The 19792-nt window shown below is 39.2% G+C and overlaps 1 protein-coding gene across 3 annotated transcripts in view; it reads right to left on the reverse strand.

Moving 5' to 3' along the window:
* LOC133558409 (A disintegrin and metalloproteinase with thrombospondin motifs 14) overlaps positions 1-19792 on the reverse strand; it is a 136654-nt gene that overhangs the window by 61431 nt on the left and 55431 nt on the right. For 2 of the 3 annotated variants that reach the window (XM_061909777.1, XM_061909779.1), the window contains exon 6: positions 11899-12055. In XM_061909777.1, the coding sequence (XP_061765761.1) occupies positions 11899-12055 (157 nt within the window). The remainder of the gene's footprint in view (positions 1-11898; positions 12056-19792) is intronic. The other variant, XM_061909778.1, reaches the window with a different exon arrangement.

Genomic DNA, 19792 nt, shown 5'->3' on the forward strand with positions numbered 1-19792 from the left:
GCTAACAAACATAGCTAAAATGTTTTCCTCCAATTTTTTTTCCTTGAGACAGATTTTTTGGTCACATACTAACTAGCAAACAAACTTAAGCTAACTGACTGAATGACTATTCATTTCAATAATTTCCTTAGCTCACACAACACAGCTCCATCCATCCATCCATCCATCCATCCATCCATCCATCTAACCATTTTCTACCGGTTGTCCCTTTCGGGGTCGCGAGAGGGCTGTAGCGTTTTTGTGAATATCAGTTATAAAGTTGAAAAAATTCCGCAAAAACACTGCAATATCGACAACATTATTGTCATAATGCAGTTATTTGTCGTAACTCAAGAGCTAACAAACCAACTGATGAGCTAGCTACCACGCGAACAAGCTAACTGCCAAATTAGTGGGATGTTTACACCAAAGATTACATTATTACTTTATCAAAAATTCATTCCATTATCTTCACATTTTCAGCGCACTAACTAGCTGATAAATGACCTTTAATATTGAAGACAGGAAATCATCAACTGTCCGTGTATTTGTAAGGCTAACTTACATGCTAACTTACCAGATAGCTAACAAACTAGCTAAAATGTTTTCCTCCAATTTTTTTTCCCTTTAGACAGATTTTTTGTCACATACCAACTAGCCAAGAAACTTAAATAGCTAACTGACTGGATGACAATACATTTTAATAGTTTCCTTAGCTCACACAACTCAGCTCCATTCATCCATCCATCCATCTTACCATTTTCTACCGCTAGTCCCTTTCGGGGTCGCGAGAGGGCTGGAGCGTTTTTGTAAATATCAGTCATAAAATTGAATGGATTCCGCAAAAACGGTGCGATAACGACAAAATTACTGTCATCATGCAGCTATTTGTCGTAACTCACGAGCTAACAAACCATCTGACGAGCTAGCTACCTTCGCGAAACGAGCTAACTGCCAAATTAGTGGGATTTTTACACCGGAGATTACATTATTATTTTATCAGTAATTTATTCCATTATCTTCACATTTTCAGCAATTAACCATCTAACAAATGAACTTAATATTTAAGACAGTAAATTATCGACTGTCCATGTAATTGTAAGGCAAACTTACATGCTAACTTACCAGATAGCTAACAAACATAGCTAAAATGTTTTCCTCCAATTTTTTTTCCTTGAGACAGATTTTTTGTCACATATTAACTAGCAAACAAACTTAAGCTAACTGACTGAATGACTATTCATTTCAATAATTTCCTTAGCTCACACAACACAGCTCCATCCATCCATCCATCCATCCATCGAACCATTTTCTACCGCTTGTCCCTTTCGGGGTCGCGAGAGGGCTGTAGCGTTTTTGTGAATATCAGTTATAAAGTTGAACAAATTCCGCAAAAACAGTGCAATATCGACAACATTATTGTCATCAAGCAGTTTTTTGTCGTAACTCACGAGTTAACAAACCAACTGACGAGCTAGCTACCACGCGAACGAGATAACTGCCAAGTTAGTGGGATGTTTACACCAGAGATTAAATTTTTTATTTATCGGTAAATAAGTCCATTATCTTCATATTTTCAGCAACTAACTAGCTGACAAATGACCTGAATATTTAGTTACCGAAGCAAAACACGAAGTAAACTGGCTAACTGGCTAAATAAGTACCAAAATAATGCGATGTCTGCAACTCTATAAAAGAAAACTGCTCAATTTAAAACAACTCAATCCTTTATTTGGTTATTTTTCTGTAACAAACATGCAAACAAATAATAAACTGTTCAGCTGGTTTTATAAACGAATATCTTGAACTAAGTAATAAAAATAGTGTGACGTTAGGTATTAACAAACAAACAACCTGAAAATATGACTCTAGTGTTTGTGTATTCCAAGAATGTTTCTGGTAATTGTAAAATAAATATGGATTTTTGCGAAAGTAATATTTAGTTATCCAAGCAAAACACGGAGTAAACTAGCTAGCTGGCTAAATAAGTACCCAAATAATGCGATATAAAAGGAAAACTGTTCAATTCAAAAGAACTCATACCTTTATTTGGTTCTTTTTCTGTAAAAAAACCGCAAACAAATAAGTTGTTCAGCTGAGTTAATAGACTAATATTTTGAACTAAACAAAATAAATAAATAAACAAATAGTGTAACGCTAGCTATTAACAAACAAACAACCTACCAATATGACTCTAGTGTTTGTATATTCCAAGAATGTTTCAGGTAATTGTAAAATAAATACAGATTTCCGCACTAGTAATATTAGTTACCTAAGCACAACACTAAGTAAACTAGCTGGCTGGCTAAATAAGTACCCAAATAATGCGATATAAAAGTAAAACTGCTCAATTCAAAAGAACTCATACCTTTATCTGGTTCTTTTTCTATAACAAACACGCAAACAAATAATAAGTTGTTCAGCTGAGTTAATAGACTAATATCTCAAACTAAAAAAAATAAATAAATAGTTTGACGTTAGCTAATAACAAACAAACAACCTGACAATATGACTCTAGTGTTTGTGTATTCCAAGAATGTTTCTGGTAATTGTAAAATAAATATGGATTTTTGCGCTAGTAATATTTAGTTACCTAAGCAAAACACGAAGTAAACTAGCTGGCTGGCTAAATAAGTACCCAAATAATGCGATATAAAAGCAAAACTGCTCAATTCAAAATAACTCATACCTTTATCTGGTTCTTTTTCTATAACAAACACGCAAACAAATAATAAGTTGTTCAGCTGAGTTAATAGACTAGTATCTCAAACTAAAATAAATAAATAAATAGTTTGACGTTAGCTAATAACAAACAAACAACCTGACAATATGACTCTAGTGTTTGTGTATTCCAAGAACGTTTCTGGTAATTGTAAAATAAATACAGATTTCCGCACTAGTAATATTAGTTACCTAAGTAAAACACGAAGTAAACTAGCTGGCTGGCTAAATAAGTACCCAAATAATGCGATATAAAAGTAAAACTGCTCAATTAAAAAAAACTCATTCCTTTATCTGGTTCTTTTTCTACAACAAACACGCAAACAAATAATAAGTTGTTCAGCTGAGTTAATAGACTAATATCTCAAACTAAAAAAAATAAATAGTGTGACGTTAGCTAATAACAAACAAACAACCTACCAATATGACTCTAGTGTTTGTGTATTCCAAGAATGTTTCTGGTAATTGTAAAATAAATACAGATTTCCGCACTAGTAATATTTAGTTACCTAAGCAAAACACGAAGTAAACTAGCTGGCTGGCTAAATAAGTACCCAAATAATGCGATATAAAAGTAAAACTGCTCAATTAAAAAAAACTCATACCTTTATCTGTTTTTTTTTCTACAACAAACACGCAAACAAATAATAAGTTGTTCAGCTGAGTTAATAGACTAATATCTCAAACTAAAAAAAATCAATAAATAGTGTGACGTTAGCTAATAACAAACAAACAACCTGACAATATGACTCTAGTGTTTGTGTATTCCAAGAACGTTTCTGGTAATTGTAAAATAAATACAGATTTCCGCACTAGTAATATTTAGTTACCTAAGCAAAACACGAAGTAAACTAGCTGGCTGGCTAAATAAGTACCCAAATAATGCGATATAAAAGCAAAACTACTCAATTCAAAAGAACTCATACCTTTATCTGGTTCTTTTTCTGTAAAAAACACGCAAACAAATAAGTTGTTCAGCTGAGTTAATAGACTAATATCTCAAACTAAAAAAAATAAATAGTGTGACGTTAGCTAATAACAAACAAACAACCTGACAATATGACTCTAGTGTTTGTGTATTCCAAGAATGTTTCTGGTAATTGTAAAACAAATACAGATTTCCGCGCTAGTAATATTTAGTTACCTAAGCAAAACACGAAGTAAACTAGCTGGCTGGCTAAATAAGTACCCAAATAATGCGATATAAAAGCAAAACTGCTCAATTCAAAATAAGTCATACCTTTATCTGGTTCTTTTTCTATAACAAACACGCAAACAAATAATAAGTTGTTCAGCTGAGTTAATAGACTAAGATCTCAAACTAAAAAAAATAAATAGTGTGACGTTAGCTAATAACAAACAAACAACCTGACAATATGACTCTAATGTTTGTGTATTCCAAGAATGTTTCTGGTAATTGTAAAATAAATACAGATTTCCGCACTAGTAATATTAGTTACCTAAGCAAAACACGAAGTAAACTAGCTGGCTGGCTAAATAAGTACCCAAATAATGCGATATAAAAGTAAAACTGCTCAATTAAAAAAAACTCATACCTGTATCTGTTTTTTTTTCTATAACAAACACGCAAACAAATAAGTTGTTCAGCTGAGTTAATAGACCGATATCTCAAACTAAAAAAAATCAATAAATAGTGTGACGTTAGCTAATAACAAACAAACAACCTGACAATATGACTCTAGTGTTTGTGTATCCCAAGAATGTTTCTGGTAATTGTAAAATAAATACGGATTTCCGCACTAGTAATATTTAGTTACCTAAGCAAAACACAAAGTAAACTAGCTGGCTGGCTAAATAAGTACCCAAATAATGCGATATAAAAGCAAAACTGCTCAATTCAAAAGAACTCATACCTTTATCTGGTTCTTTTTCTGTAAAAAACACGCAAACAAATAAGTTGTTCAGCTGAGTTAATAGACTAATATCTCAAACTAAACATAATAAATAAATAGTGTGAAGTTAGCTCTAAACAAACAACCTGACAACATGACTCTAGTGTTTGTGTATTCCAAGAATGTTTCTAGTAATTGTAAAATAAATACAGATCTCCAGGCTCGCTACCTTGCCAGAAGCTTTTTCATTGATGTAATAGGGGGAATAAATTAAGCCGCGGCGACATTTCATTGGGCTTTCCTTGGCCCGGCGCCACGTTTCTAGGAAGTTCCGTGGGAACTGCTTTAGTAGTTTTTGTGTAATACTGCCAACGTAGTCAAACTTTGACAAGCCCGTGCAATGTCTACTTAAGGAGGACGAAACCCCTTTCCCAAAAATAGTGCTGCCAAGACACTGGAGGGGCGCGCCTTGTTGTGACCACAACACGGCCGTCGCCACGGCAACATGCGTAGGTGCAACCAGCCCGGCAGGTATAGTCGACTAAATATGACATGTGTGCTTGAAAATATACAAAAAGGTCACGGCCGGGCGTTGAACTTGTGCACAGAGAGGGTTTTGTTCTCTGGGAACATGTTATTAACTCGCTTGCAAGCTGGCTAACTACTTTTTTTGCATGTGATGACGAGCTGATAGGCTAACGAACAAGCTAATTCACCTCAAGTTTATGTCTGATTCTGCAAACCCGTAACAATAATTAAACTGTTTCTATTTTTGACATAGTGAAAATAATCCACTTTAATCTACATATTTTTGTAGCCTTGCGGCTAACTGCTAAATGCCTTCCTTGCAAGCTAGCTAACTAATTTTTTTGCATGGGATGACTAGCTAATAGGCTAACGAACAAGCTAATTCACCTCCAGAAAATAATCCACTTTTATCCACATATTTTTTGTAGCCAACCGGCTAACTGCTAAATGCCTTTCTTGCAAGCTAGCTAACTACTTTTTTTGCATGTGATGACTAGCTAATAGATTAGCGAATAAGCTAATTCACCTACTCACTGGGTGATGAAGTTTATGTCGGATTCTGCAAACTCGTTAACTATAATTAAACCATTACCATTTTACCATAGTGAAAATAATGCACTTTTATCTACATATTTTTTGTAGCCTTGCGGCTAACTGCTAAATGCCTTCCTTGCAAGCTGGCTAACTTCTTTTTTTGCATGTGATGACGAGCTAATAGGCTAACGAACAAGCTTATTCACCTACTCACTGGGTTATTAATTATATGTCTGATACGGCAAACTCGTTAACAATAATCAAACTGTTACCATTTTTGACTTAGTGAAAATAATCCACTTTTATCTACATATTTTTTGTAGCCAACCGGCTAACTGCTAAATGTCTTCCTTGCAAGCTAGCTAACTACTTTTTTTGCATGTGATGACTAGCTAATAGGCTAATGAACAAGCTAATTCACCTAGTGACTGGGTGATCAAGTTTATGTCGGATTCTGCAAACTCGTTAACAATAATAAAACTGTTACCATTTTTGACTTTGTGAAAATAACCCACTTTTATCTACATATTTTTTGTAGCCAACCGGCTAACTGCTAAATCCCTTCCCTGCAAGCTAGCTAACTAATTTTTTTTGCATATGATGACTAGCTAATAGGCTAATGAACAAGCTAATTCACCTACTGACTGGGAGATTAATTATATGTCTGTTTCTGCAAACTCGTTAACAATAATCAGACTGTTACGATTTTTGACTTTGTGAAAATAATCCACTTTTATCTACATATTTTTTGTAGCCAACCAGCTAACTGTTAAATGCCTTCCTTGCATGCTAGGTAACTACTTTTTTTTGCATGTGATGACTAGCTAATAGGCTAATGAACAAGCTAATTCATCTACTACTTGGGTGATGAGGTTTATGTCTGATTCTGCAAACTCGTTAACAATAATTAAACTGTTACCATTTTTGACAAAGAGCGAAAATAATCCACTTTTATCTACATATTTTTTGTAGCCAACCGGCTAACTGCAAAATACCTTCCTTGCAAGCTGGCTAACTTCTTTTTTTGCATGTGATGACGAGCTAATAGGCTAATGAACAAGCTTATTCACCTACTCACTGGGTGATTAATTATATGTCTAATTCTGCAAACTCGTGAATAATAATTAAACTGTTACCATTTTTGACAAAGAGTGAAAATAATCCACTTTTATCTACATATTTTTTGTAGCCTTGCGGCTAACTGCTAAATGCCTTCCTTGCAAGCTGGCTAACTTCTTTTTTTGCATGTGATGACGAGCTAATAGGCTAACGAACAAGCTTATTCACCTACTGACTGGGTGATTAATTATATGTCTAATTCTGCAAACTCGTGAATAATAATTAAACTGTTACCATTTTTGACAAAGAGTGCATGTGATGACTAGCTAATAGGCTAGCGAATAAGCTAATTCACCTACTGACTGGGTGATGAAGTTTATGTCGGATTCTGCAAACTCGTTAACTATAATTAAACCATTACCATTTTACCATAGTGAAAATAATCCACTTTTATCTACATATTTTTTGTAGCACACCGGCTAACTGCTAAATGCCTTCCTCGCAAGCTAGCTAAATACTTTTTTTTGCATGTGATGACTAGCTAATAGGCTAATGAACAAGCTAATTCACCTAGTGACTGGGTGATCAAGTTTATGTCGGATTCTGCAAACTCGTTAACAATAATAAAACTGTTACCATTTTTAACTTAGTGAAAATAACCCACTTTTATCTACATATTTTTTGTAGCCAACCGGCTAACTGCTAAATCCCTTCCCTGCAAGCTAGCTAACTAATTTTTTTTGCATATGATGACTAGCTAATAGGCTAATGAACAAGCTGATTCACCTACTGACTGGGAGATTAATTATATGTCTGTTTCTGCAAACTCGTTAACAATAATCAGACTGTTACGATTTTTGACTTTGTGAAAATAATCCACTTGTATCTACATATTTTTTGTAGCCAACCAGCTAACTGTTAAATGCCTTCCTTGCAAGCTAGGTAACTACTTTTTTTTGCATGTGATGACTAGCTAATAGGCTAATGAACAAGCTAATTCATCTACTACTTGGGTGATGAGGTTTATGTCTGATTCTGCAAACTCGTTAACAATAATTAAACTGTTACCATTTTTGACAAAGAGCGAAAATAATCCACTTTTATCTACATATTTTTTGTAGCCAACCGGCTAACTGCAAAATACCTTCCTTGCAAGCTGGCTAACTTCTTTTTTTGCATGTGATGACGAGCTAATAGGCTAATGAACAAGCTTATTCACCTACTGACTGGGTGATTAATTATATGTCTAATTCTGCAAACTCGTGAATAATAATTAAACTGTTACCATTTTTGACAAAGAGCGAAAATAATCCACTTTTATCTACATATTTTTTGTAGCCAACCGGCTAACTGCAAAATACCTTCCTTGCAAGCTGGCTAACTTCTTTTTTTGCATGTGATGACGAGCTAATAGGCTAATGAACAAGCTTATTCACCTACTCACTGGGTGATTAATTATATGTCTAATTCTGCAAACTCGTGAATAATAATTAAACTGTTACCATTTTTGACAAAGAGTGAAAATAATCCACTTTTATCTACATATTTTTTGTAGCCTTGCGGCTAACTGCTAAAGGCCTTCCTTGCAAGCTGGCTAACTTCTTTTTTTGCATGTGATGACGCGCTAATAGGCTAACGAACAAGCTTATTCACCTACTGACTGGATGATTAATTATATGTCTAATTCTGCAAACTCGTGAATAATAATTGAACTGTTACCATTTTTGACAAAGAGTGAAAATAATCTACTTTTATCTACATATTTTTTGTAGCCAACCGGCTAACTGTTAAATGCCTTTCATGCAAGCTAGCTAACTACTTTTTTTTGCATGTGATGACTAGCTAATAGGCTAGCGAATAAGCTAATTCACCTACTGACTGGGTGATGAAGTTTATGTCGGATTCTGCAAACTCGTTAACTATAATTAAACCATTACCATTTTACCATAGTGAAAATAATCTACTTTTATCTACATATTTTTTGTAGCACACCGGCTAACTGCTAAATGCCTTCCTCGCAAGCTAGCTAAATACTTTTTTTTGCATGTGATGACTAGCTAATAGGCTAATGAACAAGCTAATTCACCTAGTGACTGGGTGATCAAGTTTATGTCTGATTCTGCAAACTCGTTAACTATAATCAAACTGTTACCATTTTTGACTTAGTGAAAATAATCCACTTTTATCTACATATTTTTTGTAGCCAACCAGCTAACTGCTAAATGTCTTCCTTGCAAGCTAGGCAACTACTTTTCTTGCATGTGATGACTAGCTAATAGCCTAACGAACAAGCTAATTCACCTACTGATTGGGTGATGAGGTTTATGTCTGATTCTGCAAACTTGTTAACAATAATTAAACTGTTACCATTTTTGACAGAGTGAAAATAATCCACTTTTATCTACATATTTTTTGTAGCCAACCGGCTAACTGCTAAATGTTGTCCTTGCAAGATAGCTAACTACTGTTGTTTGCATGTGATGACTAGCTAATAGGGTAACGAACAAGCTAATTCACCTACTGACTGGGTGATCAAGTTTATGTCTGATTCTGCAAACCCATTAATAATAATAAAACTGTTACCATTTTTGATTTAGTGAAAATAATCCACTTTTATCTACATATTTTTTGTAGCCAACCGGCTAACCGCTAAATGCCTTCCTTGCAAGCTAGCTAACTACTTTTTTTGCATGTGATGACTAGCTAATAGGCTAATAAACAAGCTAATTGACCTAGTGACTGGGAGATTAATTATATGTCTGTTTCTGCAAACTAGTTAACTTTAATTGAACTGTTCCATTTTTGACATAGTGAAAATAATCCACTTTTATCTACATATTTTTGTAGCCAACTAGCTAACTGCTAACTCATTGTTTTTTTCTGCAGCTTTTGTGGAAATTGGATCCACACTTTCTGCAGTTTTGTTATACAACGAATGCGCCAACTAACTTGGAAGCTAGCTAGCTAACTACATAAAGTAGTTCTACAAAAAAGCTCTAGTAGAAAACCTAGAAAGCTAACTAAATTCAAGCTTTTCTAAATTTGCTCAAGTATCAATCCACTGCTGTGTTTTGTGAGGAACTGTTTTAAAATTGTTGTTTTACTGTAATAATTAACTATATATCTAACTGGCAGATAGTGTGATGTTTATTAAGTAAACATGTTATACTTATTATAAAATAAAACATTTATTGAAATATTGATACATGCAGTATCTATCAAGCTAAAATACTACCTAAAAAACAAACTGCCTGTCGCAAATACAATTGTACCATTTTACCATATCTCTGTTTAATTCCACTAACTAGCTATTCAACCAGATCATTTTACTTCTACTATTTAATATGAAAAAAATCCACATGTTTATTGAGATTGTTTTCTATGACTAGCTCGCAAACATGCTCAGTGGATTTGTGGTTAGAGTGTCCGCCCTGAGATTGGTAGGTCGTGAGTTCAAACCCCGGCCGAGTCATACCATCCATCTTCTTCCGCTTATCCGAGGTCGGGTCGCGGGGGCAGCAGCCTAAGCAGGGAAGCCCAGACTTCCCTCTCCCCAGCTACTTCATCCAGCCCGGGGGATCCCGAGGCGTTCCCAGGCCAGCCGGGAGACATAGTCTTCCCAACGTGTCCTGGGTCTTCCCCGTGGCCTCCTACCGGCTGGACGTGCCCTAAACACATCCCTAGGGAGGCGTTCGGGTGGCATCCTGACCAGATGCCCGAACCACCTCATCTGGCTCCTCTCCATGTGAAGGAGCAGCGGCTCTACTTTGAGTCCCTCCGGGATGGCAGAGCTTCTCACCCTATCTCTAAGGGAGAGACCCAAACTCATTTCGGGCGCTTGTACCCGTGATCTTATCCTTTCGGTCATGACCCAAAGCTCATGACCATAGGTGAGGATGGGAACGTAGATCGACCGGTAAATTGAGAGCTTTGCCTTCCGGCTCAGCTCCTTCTTCACCACAACGGATCGATACAACGTCCGCATTACTGAAGACGCCGCACCGATCTCACGATCCACTCTTCCCCCACTCCTGAACAAGACTCATAGGTACTTGAACTCCTCCACTTGGGGCAGGGTCTCCTCCCCAACCCGGAGATGGCACTCCACCCTTTTCCGGGCGAGAACCATGGACTCGGACTTGGAGGTGCTGATTCTCATTCCGGTCGCTTCACACTCGGCTGCGAACCGATCCAGTGAGAGCTGAAGATCCCGGTCAGATGAAGCCATCAGGACCACATCATCTGCAAAAAGCAGAGACCTAATCCTGCGGCCACCAAACCGGAACCCCTCAACGCCTTGACTGCGCCTAGAAATTCTGTCCATAAAAGTTATGAACAGAATCGGTGACAAAGGACAGCCTTGGCGGAGTCCAACCCTCACTGGAAACGAGTCCGACTTACTGCCGGCAATGCGGACCAAGCTCTGGCACTGATCATACAGGGAGCGACAATCAGACAGTCCGATACCCCATACTCTCTGAGCACTCCCCACAGGACTTCCCGAGGGACACGGTCCAATGCCTTCTCCAAGTCCACGAAGCACATGTAGACTGGTTGGGCATACCAAAGACTGAAAAAATGGGGCCCATTACCTCCCTGCTTGGCATTCAGCATCAAGGGCTGGAATTGGGGGTTATGTCACCAAAATGATTCCCGAGCAGGTCCAACGCTGCTGCTCACTGCTCCCCCTCATCTCCCAGGGGGTGGAACAAGGGGATGGGTCAAACGCAGAGAGTAAATTCACCACACCTTGTGTGTGTGTGACTATCAGTGGTAATTTAATTGAATTAAAATACTAACTGACCAACTAACAGTCCTGCTTACTTTGTTAATGTCATTTTTGCTTCTCGTAATATGCAAAAATGAATTCCCTTTGTCAGTTTTGTTCTCTCTGAACATGTATGAACTCATCCTGTTGACATACATGTAGCGTTACTTTTGTTTTGAAATCATTATAGCGCATGAAAAAGGTCTGATTTTTCTCTACATGCCAAAAAGGCCCCTTCAAAAATCCATTTTTCATGTCCAAGAGGGGGTGTCAATGTCCCACAGGCAATGTTCCGGAGGGCCGCCTGCTAAAGTTTTTTTTAATTTTTTTTAATGCTGGCGGCCTCCCGCTGCCATTGTGAAGTATTACCTGGGCAAAGACTGGAACCCCTTTGAGAATGGAAGCAGAATAGAGCACTCAGTCTGCACAGGCCTCGATCGAGAGAGAATACAGTACCTTGCATACCTGCGGGACCAAAATCTTGCCTTGTGAGGAAGATGGCGTGATCGTGGTACTCGGCGTGGTCGGGGTCTCCACGCTGCTGCGTGTTGGCCCACCGGCACACCTGCTCCAGGCTGCGGGATGGGTTGCCACGCTCGATCAGGCTGATGGACTACAAAAAAAATACAGAAAAGAATCACTCTTTTACCACTTCAGTTGGGCACCCTGTAAATTGCCCTTTTAAAAAAAATTATTTAACCTTTATTTAACCAGGAAAGTCCAATTGATACAGTTACAGTTACATATTCACCTGCACTGGCTTCCTGTGCACTTAAGATGTGACTTTAAGGTTTTACTACTTACGTATAAAATACTACACGGTCTAGCTCCAGCCTATCTTGCCGATTGTATTGTACCATATGTCCCGGCAAGAAATCTGCGTTCAAAGGACTCCGGCTTATTAGTGATTCCTAGAGCCCAAAAAAAGTCTGCGGGCTATAGAGCGTTTTCCGTTCGGGCTCCAGTACTCTGGAATGCCCTCCCGGTAACAGTTCGAGATGCTACCTCAGTAGAAGCATTTAAGTCTCACCTTAAAACTCATCTGTATACTCTAGCCTTTAAATAGACTCCCTTTTTAGACCAGTTGATCTGCCGCTTCTTTTCTTTCTCCTATGTCCCCCCCTCCCTTGTGGAGGGGGTCCGGTCCGATGACCATGGATGAAGTACTGACTGTCCAGAGTCGAGACCCAGGATGGACCGCTCGTTGGGACCCAGGATGGACCGCTCGCCTGTATCGGTTGGGGACATCTCTACGCTGCTGATCCGCTTGAGATGGTTTCCTGTGGACGGGACTCTCACTGCTGTCTTGGAGCCACTATGGATTGAACTTTCACAGTATCATGTTAGACCCGCTCGACATCCATTGCTTTCGGTCCCCTAGGGGGGGGGTGTTGCCCACATCTGAGGTCCTCTCCAAGGTTTCTCATAGTCAGCATTGTCACTGGCGTCCCACTGGATGTGAATTCTCCCTGCCCACTGGGTGTGAGTTTTCCTTGCCCTTTTGTGGGTTCTTCCGAGGATGTTGTAGTCGTAATGATTTGTGCAGTCCTTTGAGACATTTGTGATTTGGGGCTATATAAATAAACATTGATTGATTGATTGATGAAGTGTTGTGCGGACACCAATATTTTAGTACCGGAACTTAAATGTATAACGATACTTTTCGGTACTTTTCTAAATAAGGAGGACTGCAAAATATGGCATTATTGGCTTTATTTTAACAAAAAATCCTACGGTACATTAAACATATGTTTTTTATTGCAATCGAAGAACAATTTTGTCCTTAAATTATATCGCGAACATACTAGACAACTTGTCTTTTAGTAGTAAGTAAGCAAACAAGGGCTACTAATTAGTCTGCTGACGTATGCAGTAACACATTGTGTCATTTATCATTCTATTATTTCGCCCAAATTATCAGGGACAAACTGTAGAAATTGATAATTAATCCACTTGTTCATTTACTGTTAACATGTTCCATCTACACTTCTGTTGAATTGGAATAATCTTCTGTTGTTTGGATACTTTACATTAGTTTGGGATGATACCACAAATTTGGGTATCGAACCGATACAAAGTAGTTACAGGATCATACATTGGTCATAGTCAAAGTCCTCATCTGTCCAGAGACGTGTTTCCTCAGTTTATAAACATAATATGATTTTTTTAAAAAGGAAAAAAGATTTTGTGACGGTAAAAAATATCAATCTTATCATAGAAGTATTGACTCGATACGCTCCTGTACTTGGTATCATTACAGTGGATCCACCCATGGCATTTGTTTACATTGCGGTTAGTTATCGTATCCTCCTACGGTGTGTAGTGAAGCATGTTTAGCTATTCCTCGTCCTGTCTTGTAAGAAACTCACTCTATTCGTCGCCATGGAGGCGAAGATTAGTGATTTAGAAGTAGCTAAAACACTGCCGACTGCGGTGGATGTTTGCCGCTAACGAGCTAGCCATGTCTAAAGCAGCTCTTTCAGTGTTATAACTTTACTAATGTCGTCGTTTTTTCAAGCCAAAATGTGTCCATTCTCCCTATTCTGTCTCCACACTTTGTATGCTTGTAAGTACTCTGTGATTGTGAGCTGCCGAACATGCTCCTCTGCTCGCAAGACCAGCAATGTCATGACGTGACTTTGCGACATCATGCCAGGAAACCGGTACTTTTCAAACATAGTAAAGTACCGTTTTTGATTCATTAGTACCACGATACTGTACCAGTACCGGTATACCGTACAACCCTTCCATCCATTTTCTACCGCTTATTCCCTTTCGGGGTTGCGGGGGGCGCTGGCGCCTATCTCAGCTACAATCGGGCGGAAGGCGGGGTACACCCTGGACAAGTCGCTACCTCATCGCAGGGCCAACACAGATAGACAGACAACATTCACACTCACATTCACACACTAGGGCCAATTTAGTGTTGCCAATCAACCTATCCCCAGGTGCATGTCTTTGGAAGTGGGAGGAGCCTATCCCCAGGTGCATGTCTTTGGAGGTGGGAGGAGCCTATCCCCAGGTGCATGTCTTTGGAGGTGGGAGGAGCCTATCCCCAGGTGCATGTCTTTGGAAGTGGGAGGAAGCCGGAGTACCCGGAGGGAACCCACGCATTCACGGGGAGAACATGCAAACTCCACACAGAAAGATCCAGAGCCTGGATTTGAACCCAGGACTGCAGGAACTTCGTATTGTGAGGCAGACGCACTAACCCCTCTGCCACCGTGCAGCCCACCGTACAACCCTAGTTACATAAAAATTCCACATTTTCCGTTCGGGCTCCAGTACTCTGGAATGCCCTCCCGGTAACAGTTCGCGATGCCACCTCAGTAGAAGCATTTAAGTCTCACCTTAAAACTCATTTGTATACTCTAGCCTTTAAATAGACTCCCTTTTTAGACCAGTTGATCTGCCGTTTCTTTTCTTTTTCTTCTATGTCCCACTCTCCCGTGTGGAGGGGGTCCAGTCCGATCCGGTGGCCATGTACTGCTCGCCTGTGTATCGGCTGGGGACATCTCTGCGCTGCTGGTCCGCCTACGCTTGGGATGGTTTCCTGCTGGCTCCGCTGTGAACGGGACTCTCGCTGCTGTGTCTTGGATCCTCCTTGGACTGGACTCTCGCGACTGTGTTGTATCCATTGTGGATTGAACTTTCGAAGTATCCTGTTAGATCCGCTCGACATCCATTGCTTTCCTCCTCTCCAAGGTTCTAATAGTCATCATTGTCACCAATGTCCCACTGGGTGTGAGTTTTCCGTGCCCTTATGTGGGCCTACCGAGGATGTCGTGGTGGTTTGTGCAGCCCTTTGAGACACTAGTGATTTAGGGCTATATAAGTAGACATTGATTGATTGATTGATAAAAATACATGTCTTACACATTAAGAAAAACAGTTACAATTCAAAAATGTCATCTCAAATGCTTTCAATCTGGACTTAAAAGTGTTCAATGAAATAAGTTCAGTTAATTTCCAGTCTGTTTTAGCAACATCCATCCATCCATTTTTCTACCGCGTGTCCCTTGGGGAGTGCTGGAGCCTATCTCAGCTGTATTCCGGCGGTAGGCGGGGTACATGTTCCATGCAAAGGGAGCAGTGTAAACAAAAGCCCTTTTGCCCAGTTCTGGAAGGGCAAATGCGACAGTGAGCAACAATTGATCATTTGAACGCAAACAATAAGAGTCAACACTCCTCTCGTAGGAGGGCAGTAGACCCAGCATTGCCTTGTAAATAAAAGTATAGAAATGACTCAGCCTTCCGGAGGACAAAGAAGCCATCCCACTCGAGAATACAACTCACAATGATAGGTCAAAGCCCTACAGTTAGTTGTACCATACAGTGTCAACCCGATGTAGACATTGAGCGGAGGCATTCATGTTCAGGTCTCCATAGTCTAAGACAGATAAAAAATGTTCTAGTAACAAAATTGATTTCGAAAGAAAAAGCCCAATATGAGTATACGTTTTTTTCACAATATCGCCTATATGGGGCTTGAAAGTTAACGAGTCGAACGGGCAAAATACAGAGGTATTTAATAATATGTAAATATTACATACATTAGTTTTACTACTTACGTATAAAATACTACACGGTCTAGCTCCATCCTATCTTGCCGATTGTATTGTACCATATGTCCCGGCAAGAAATCTGCGTTCAAAGGACTCCGGCTTATTAGTGATCCCCAAAGCCCAAAAAAAGTCTGCGGGCTGTAGAGCTTTTTCATTTCGGGCTCCAGTACTCTGGAATGCCCTCCCGGTAACAGTTCGAGATGCCACCTCAGTAGAAGCATTTAAGTCTCACCTTAAAACTCATTTGTATGCTCTAGCCTTTAAATAGACTCCCTTTTTAGACCAGTTGATCTGCCGTTTCTTTTCTTTTTCTTCTATGTCCCACTCTCCTTTGTGGAGGGAGTCCGGTCCGATCCGGTGGCCATGTATCGGCTGGGGACATCTCTGCGCTGCTGATCTCTGCGCTGCTGATCCGCCTCCGCTTGGGATGGTTTCCTGCTGGCTCCGCTGTGAACGGGACTCTCGCTGCTGTGTTGGATCCGCTCTGGACTGGACTCTCGCGACTGTGTTGGATCCATTATGGATTGATCTTTCACAGTATCATGTTCTCATAGTCATCATTGTCACCGACGTCCCACTGGGTGTGAGTTTTCCTTGCCCTTATGTGGGCCTACCGAGGATGTCGTAGTGGTTTGTGCAGCCCTTTGAGACACCAGTGATTTAGGGCTATATAAGTAAACATTGATGGATTGATTGATATATATTTTACATTGCTACTATGGTATATTTTTAGTCTACTTTACACCTGCATTATCTTTTCCATCCTTACCCTTTCCATCCCTTGTTACTGAGCTACTGTGTGGAACAATTTCCCTTGTGGATCAAATAACTTTGTCTAAGTCCAACTCTAACAACGTCTATGACATTTCCCTCAAGAGTGGACACTAAGGGAATAGTTTGAGGAACATTCTTAGTGTTTGAAAACGACAATAGTTTCGTCTTTTCAGCATTTAGGACTAGTTTTAGCTGCAGACATGTGTGCTGGACACATCAAAAAGATCTGCAGAGATTCTACAGCTTTAGCAGGTTTCACACCAAAAATTGTACGGCATAAAAAAGTACACATTAGAGTCACACACGTTTTGTCGTAATTTGTTAATATACAGTACGGGCCAAAAGTTTGCACACACCTTCTCATTTCAATGCATTTTCATGACTATTTACATTGTAGATTGTCACTGAAGGCATCACAACTATGACACCATTGGAGTGAAAACCCTTTCAAGTGACTACCTCTTGAAGCTCATCCAGAGAATACCAAGAGTGTGCAAAACAGTAATTAGAGCAAAGGGTGGCTATTTTGAAGAAACGGGAATACAAAACATGTTTTCAGTTCATTTACCTTTTTTTTTCCACGTGTTCATTCATAGTTTTGATGCCTTCAGTGACAATCTACAATGTAAATAGTCATGACAATAAAGAAAATGTTGGCCTGTACTGTACATGAAGAACAGGAGGGGCCCTAATATTGAACCATGTGCCACTCCCTTGTGGACATTTTAAAAATCAGAAGACAGACCGTCACATTTAATACTCTGGCTCCTGCCACTCAAATCATTTGTGAACCAAGAAACAACATGATTAGATAGTCCCAAACAAAGAAGCCTACGCTTTAAAATAGCATGATCCAGAGTGTGAAAAACGTTTGACAGATCAATAAAGATGGAAGCACTGTATGTTTTTTTCCCAAGAAGTATATCATTTATCACTTTAGTAGCAGCCCTGATGGTACTATGCTTTTTCCTGGAGTCGGATTGACGTTTAGAAATAAGTTTGTTAGAGTACAGGAACTCTTTCAGTTGATCACAGACATAATATTCAAGCATTTTTGAAAAAACACACTAATTTGATATCGTTTACCTCCTTTGGATATAGGGGTAACAAAAGTTGACTTCCAAACGAGTGGGGATTTCTTTGTTTTGAATTGAAAGAGTAAAAAGAACCATAAGAGGTTGTGCTACACAAATCAGCTATTTTCAAGAAGTAAGGCTCTATCAAGTCTGGTCCAGGGGGTTTATTGTGATATAAAGCTTTGAGAGCTTTATGCACTTCCTGCTCGGTGAAAGGAACAAAATTAAAAAAGCTCTCCAGGAGACATTGGAGGTCCTGTGCAGGGAGTCACAGGGGCTGCTCGTGTGGAGTCAAACAAGGAACCAAAAGCTACAAAATGCTTGTTAAAGCTATTTAGGACCTTGGTCCTATCATAGACAGGGACATCATTTTTTAAAACATGTTTTGGAAGATCCCGAGGTCTTCTATTTAAAGATAGAGACTTTATAACTTTCCGAAATTTGTGTGGATTGTTGAGGTTTTCAGTTGTGACGGAGATATAGCCTTTTTGATAAGAGAACTACATTTATTTCTTAAATATCTAAAATTAGACTAATTAAAAAGTAGAATAGTCTTTCCTGGTTAGACCCTATCATAGACACGGACGTGGTTTTTTAAAACATGTTTTGGAAGATCCTGAGGTCTTCTAATTACAGATAGAGACTTTATAACTTTCCCAAATTTCTGTGGATTGTTGAGGTTTTCAGTTGTGACGGAGATATAGCCTTCTTGATAAGAGAACTACATTTATTTCTTAAATATCTAAAATTAGACCAATCGGAAGTAGAACAGTCTTTCCTGGCTTAGGCCCTGTCATAGACAGGGACATAGTTTTTTAAAACATGTTTTGTAAGAACCTGAGGTCTTCTAATTACAGATAGAGACTTTATAACTTTCCCAAATTTCTGTGGATTGTTGAGGTTTTCAGTTATGACGGAGATATAGCCTTTTTGATAAGAGAACTACATTTATTTCTTAAATATCTAAAATTAGACTAATCAAAAGTAGAATAGTCTTTCCTGGTTAGACCCTATCATAGACACGGACGTGGTTTTTTAAAACACGTTTTGGAAGATCCTGACGTCTTCTAATTACAGGAAGAGACATTATAACTTTTCCAAATTTCTGTGGATTGTTGAGGTTTTCAGTTGTGAAGGAGATATAGCCTTCTTGATAAGAGAACTACATTTATTTCTTAAATATCTAAAATTAGACCAATCGGAAGTAGAACAGTCTTTCCTGGTTAGACCCTATCATAGACAGGGACATAGTTTTTTAAAACATGTTTTGTAAGATCCTGAGGTCTTCTAATTACAGATAAGAGACTTTATAACTTTTCCAAATTTGTGTGGATTGTTGAGGTTTTCAGTTGTGAAGGAGATATAGCCTTCTTCAATCAATCAATCAATCAATCAATGTTTACTTATATAGCCCTAAATCACTAGTGTCTCAAAGGGCTGCACAAACCACCACGACATCCTCGGTAGGCCCACATAAGGGCAAGGAAAACTCACACCCAGTGGGACATCGGTGATAATGATGACTATGAGAACCTTGGAGAGGAGGAAAGCAATGGATGTCGAGCGGGTCTAACATGATACTGTGAAAGTTCAATCCATAATGGATCCAACACAGTCGCGAGAGTCCAGTCCAAAGCGGATCCAACACAGCAGCGAGAGTCCCGTTCACAGCGGAGCCAGCAGGAAACCATCCCAAGCGGAGGCTGATCAGCAGCGCAGAGATGTCCCCAGCCGATACACAGGCGAGCAGTACATGGCCACCGGATCGGACCGGACCCCCTCCACAAGGGAGAGTGGGACATAGGAGAAAAAGAAAAGAAACGGCAGATCAACTGGTCTAAAAAGGGAGTCTATTTAAAGGCTAGAGTATACAAATGAGTTTTAAGGTGAGACTTAAATGCTTCTACTGAGGTGGCATCTCGAACTGTTACCGGG

This window comes from Nerophis ophidion, linkage group LG08 (assembly GCF_033978795.1).
Source record: "Nerophis ophidion isolate RoL-2023_Sa linkage group LG08, RoL_Noph_v1.0, whole genome shotgun sequence".
Classification (NCBI taxonomy): domain Eukaryota; kingdom Metazoa; phylum Chordata; class Actinopteri; order Syngnathiformes; family Syngnathidae; genus Nerophis; species Nerophis ophidion.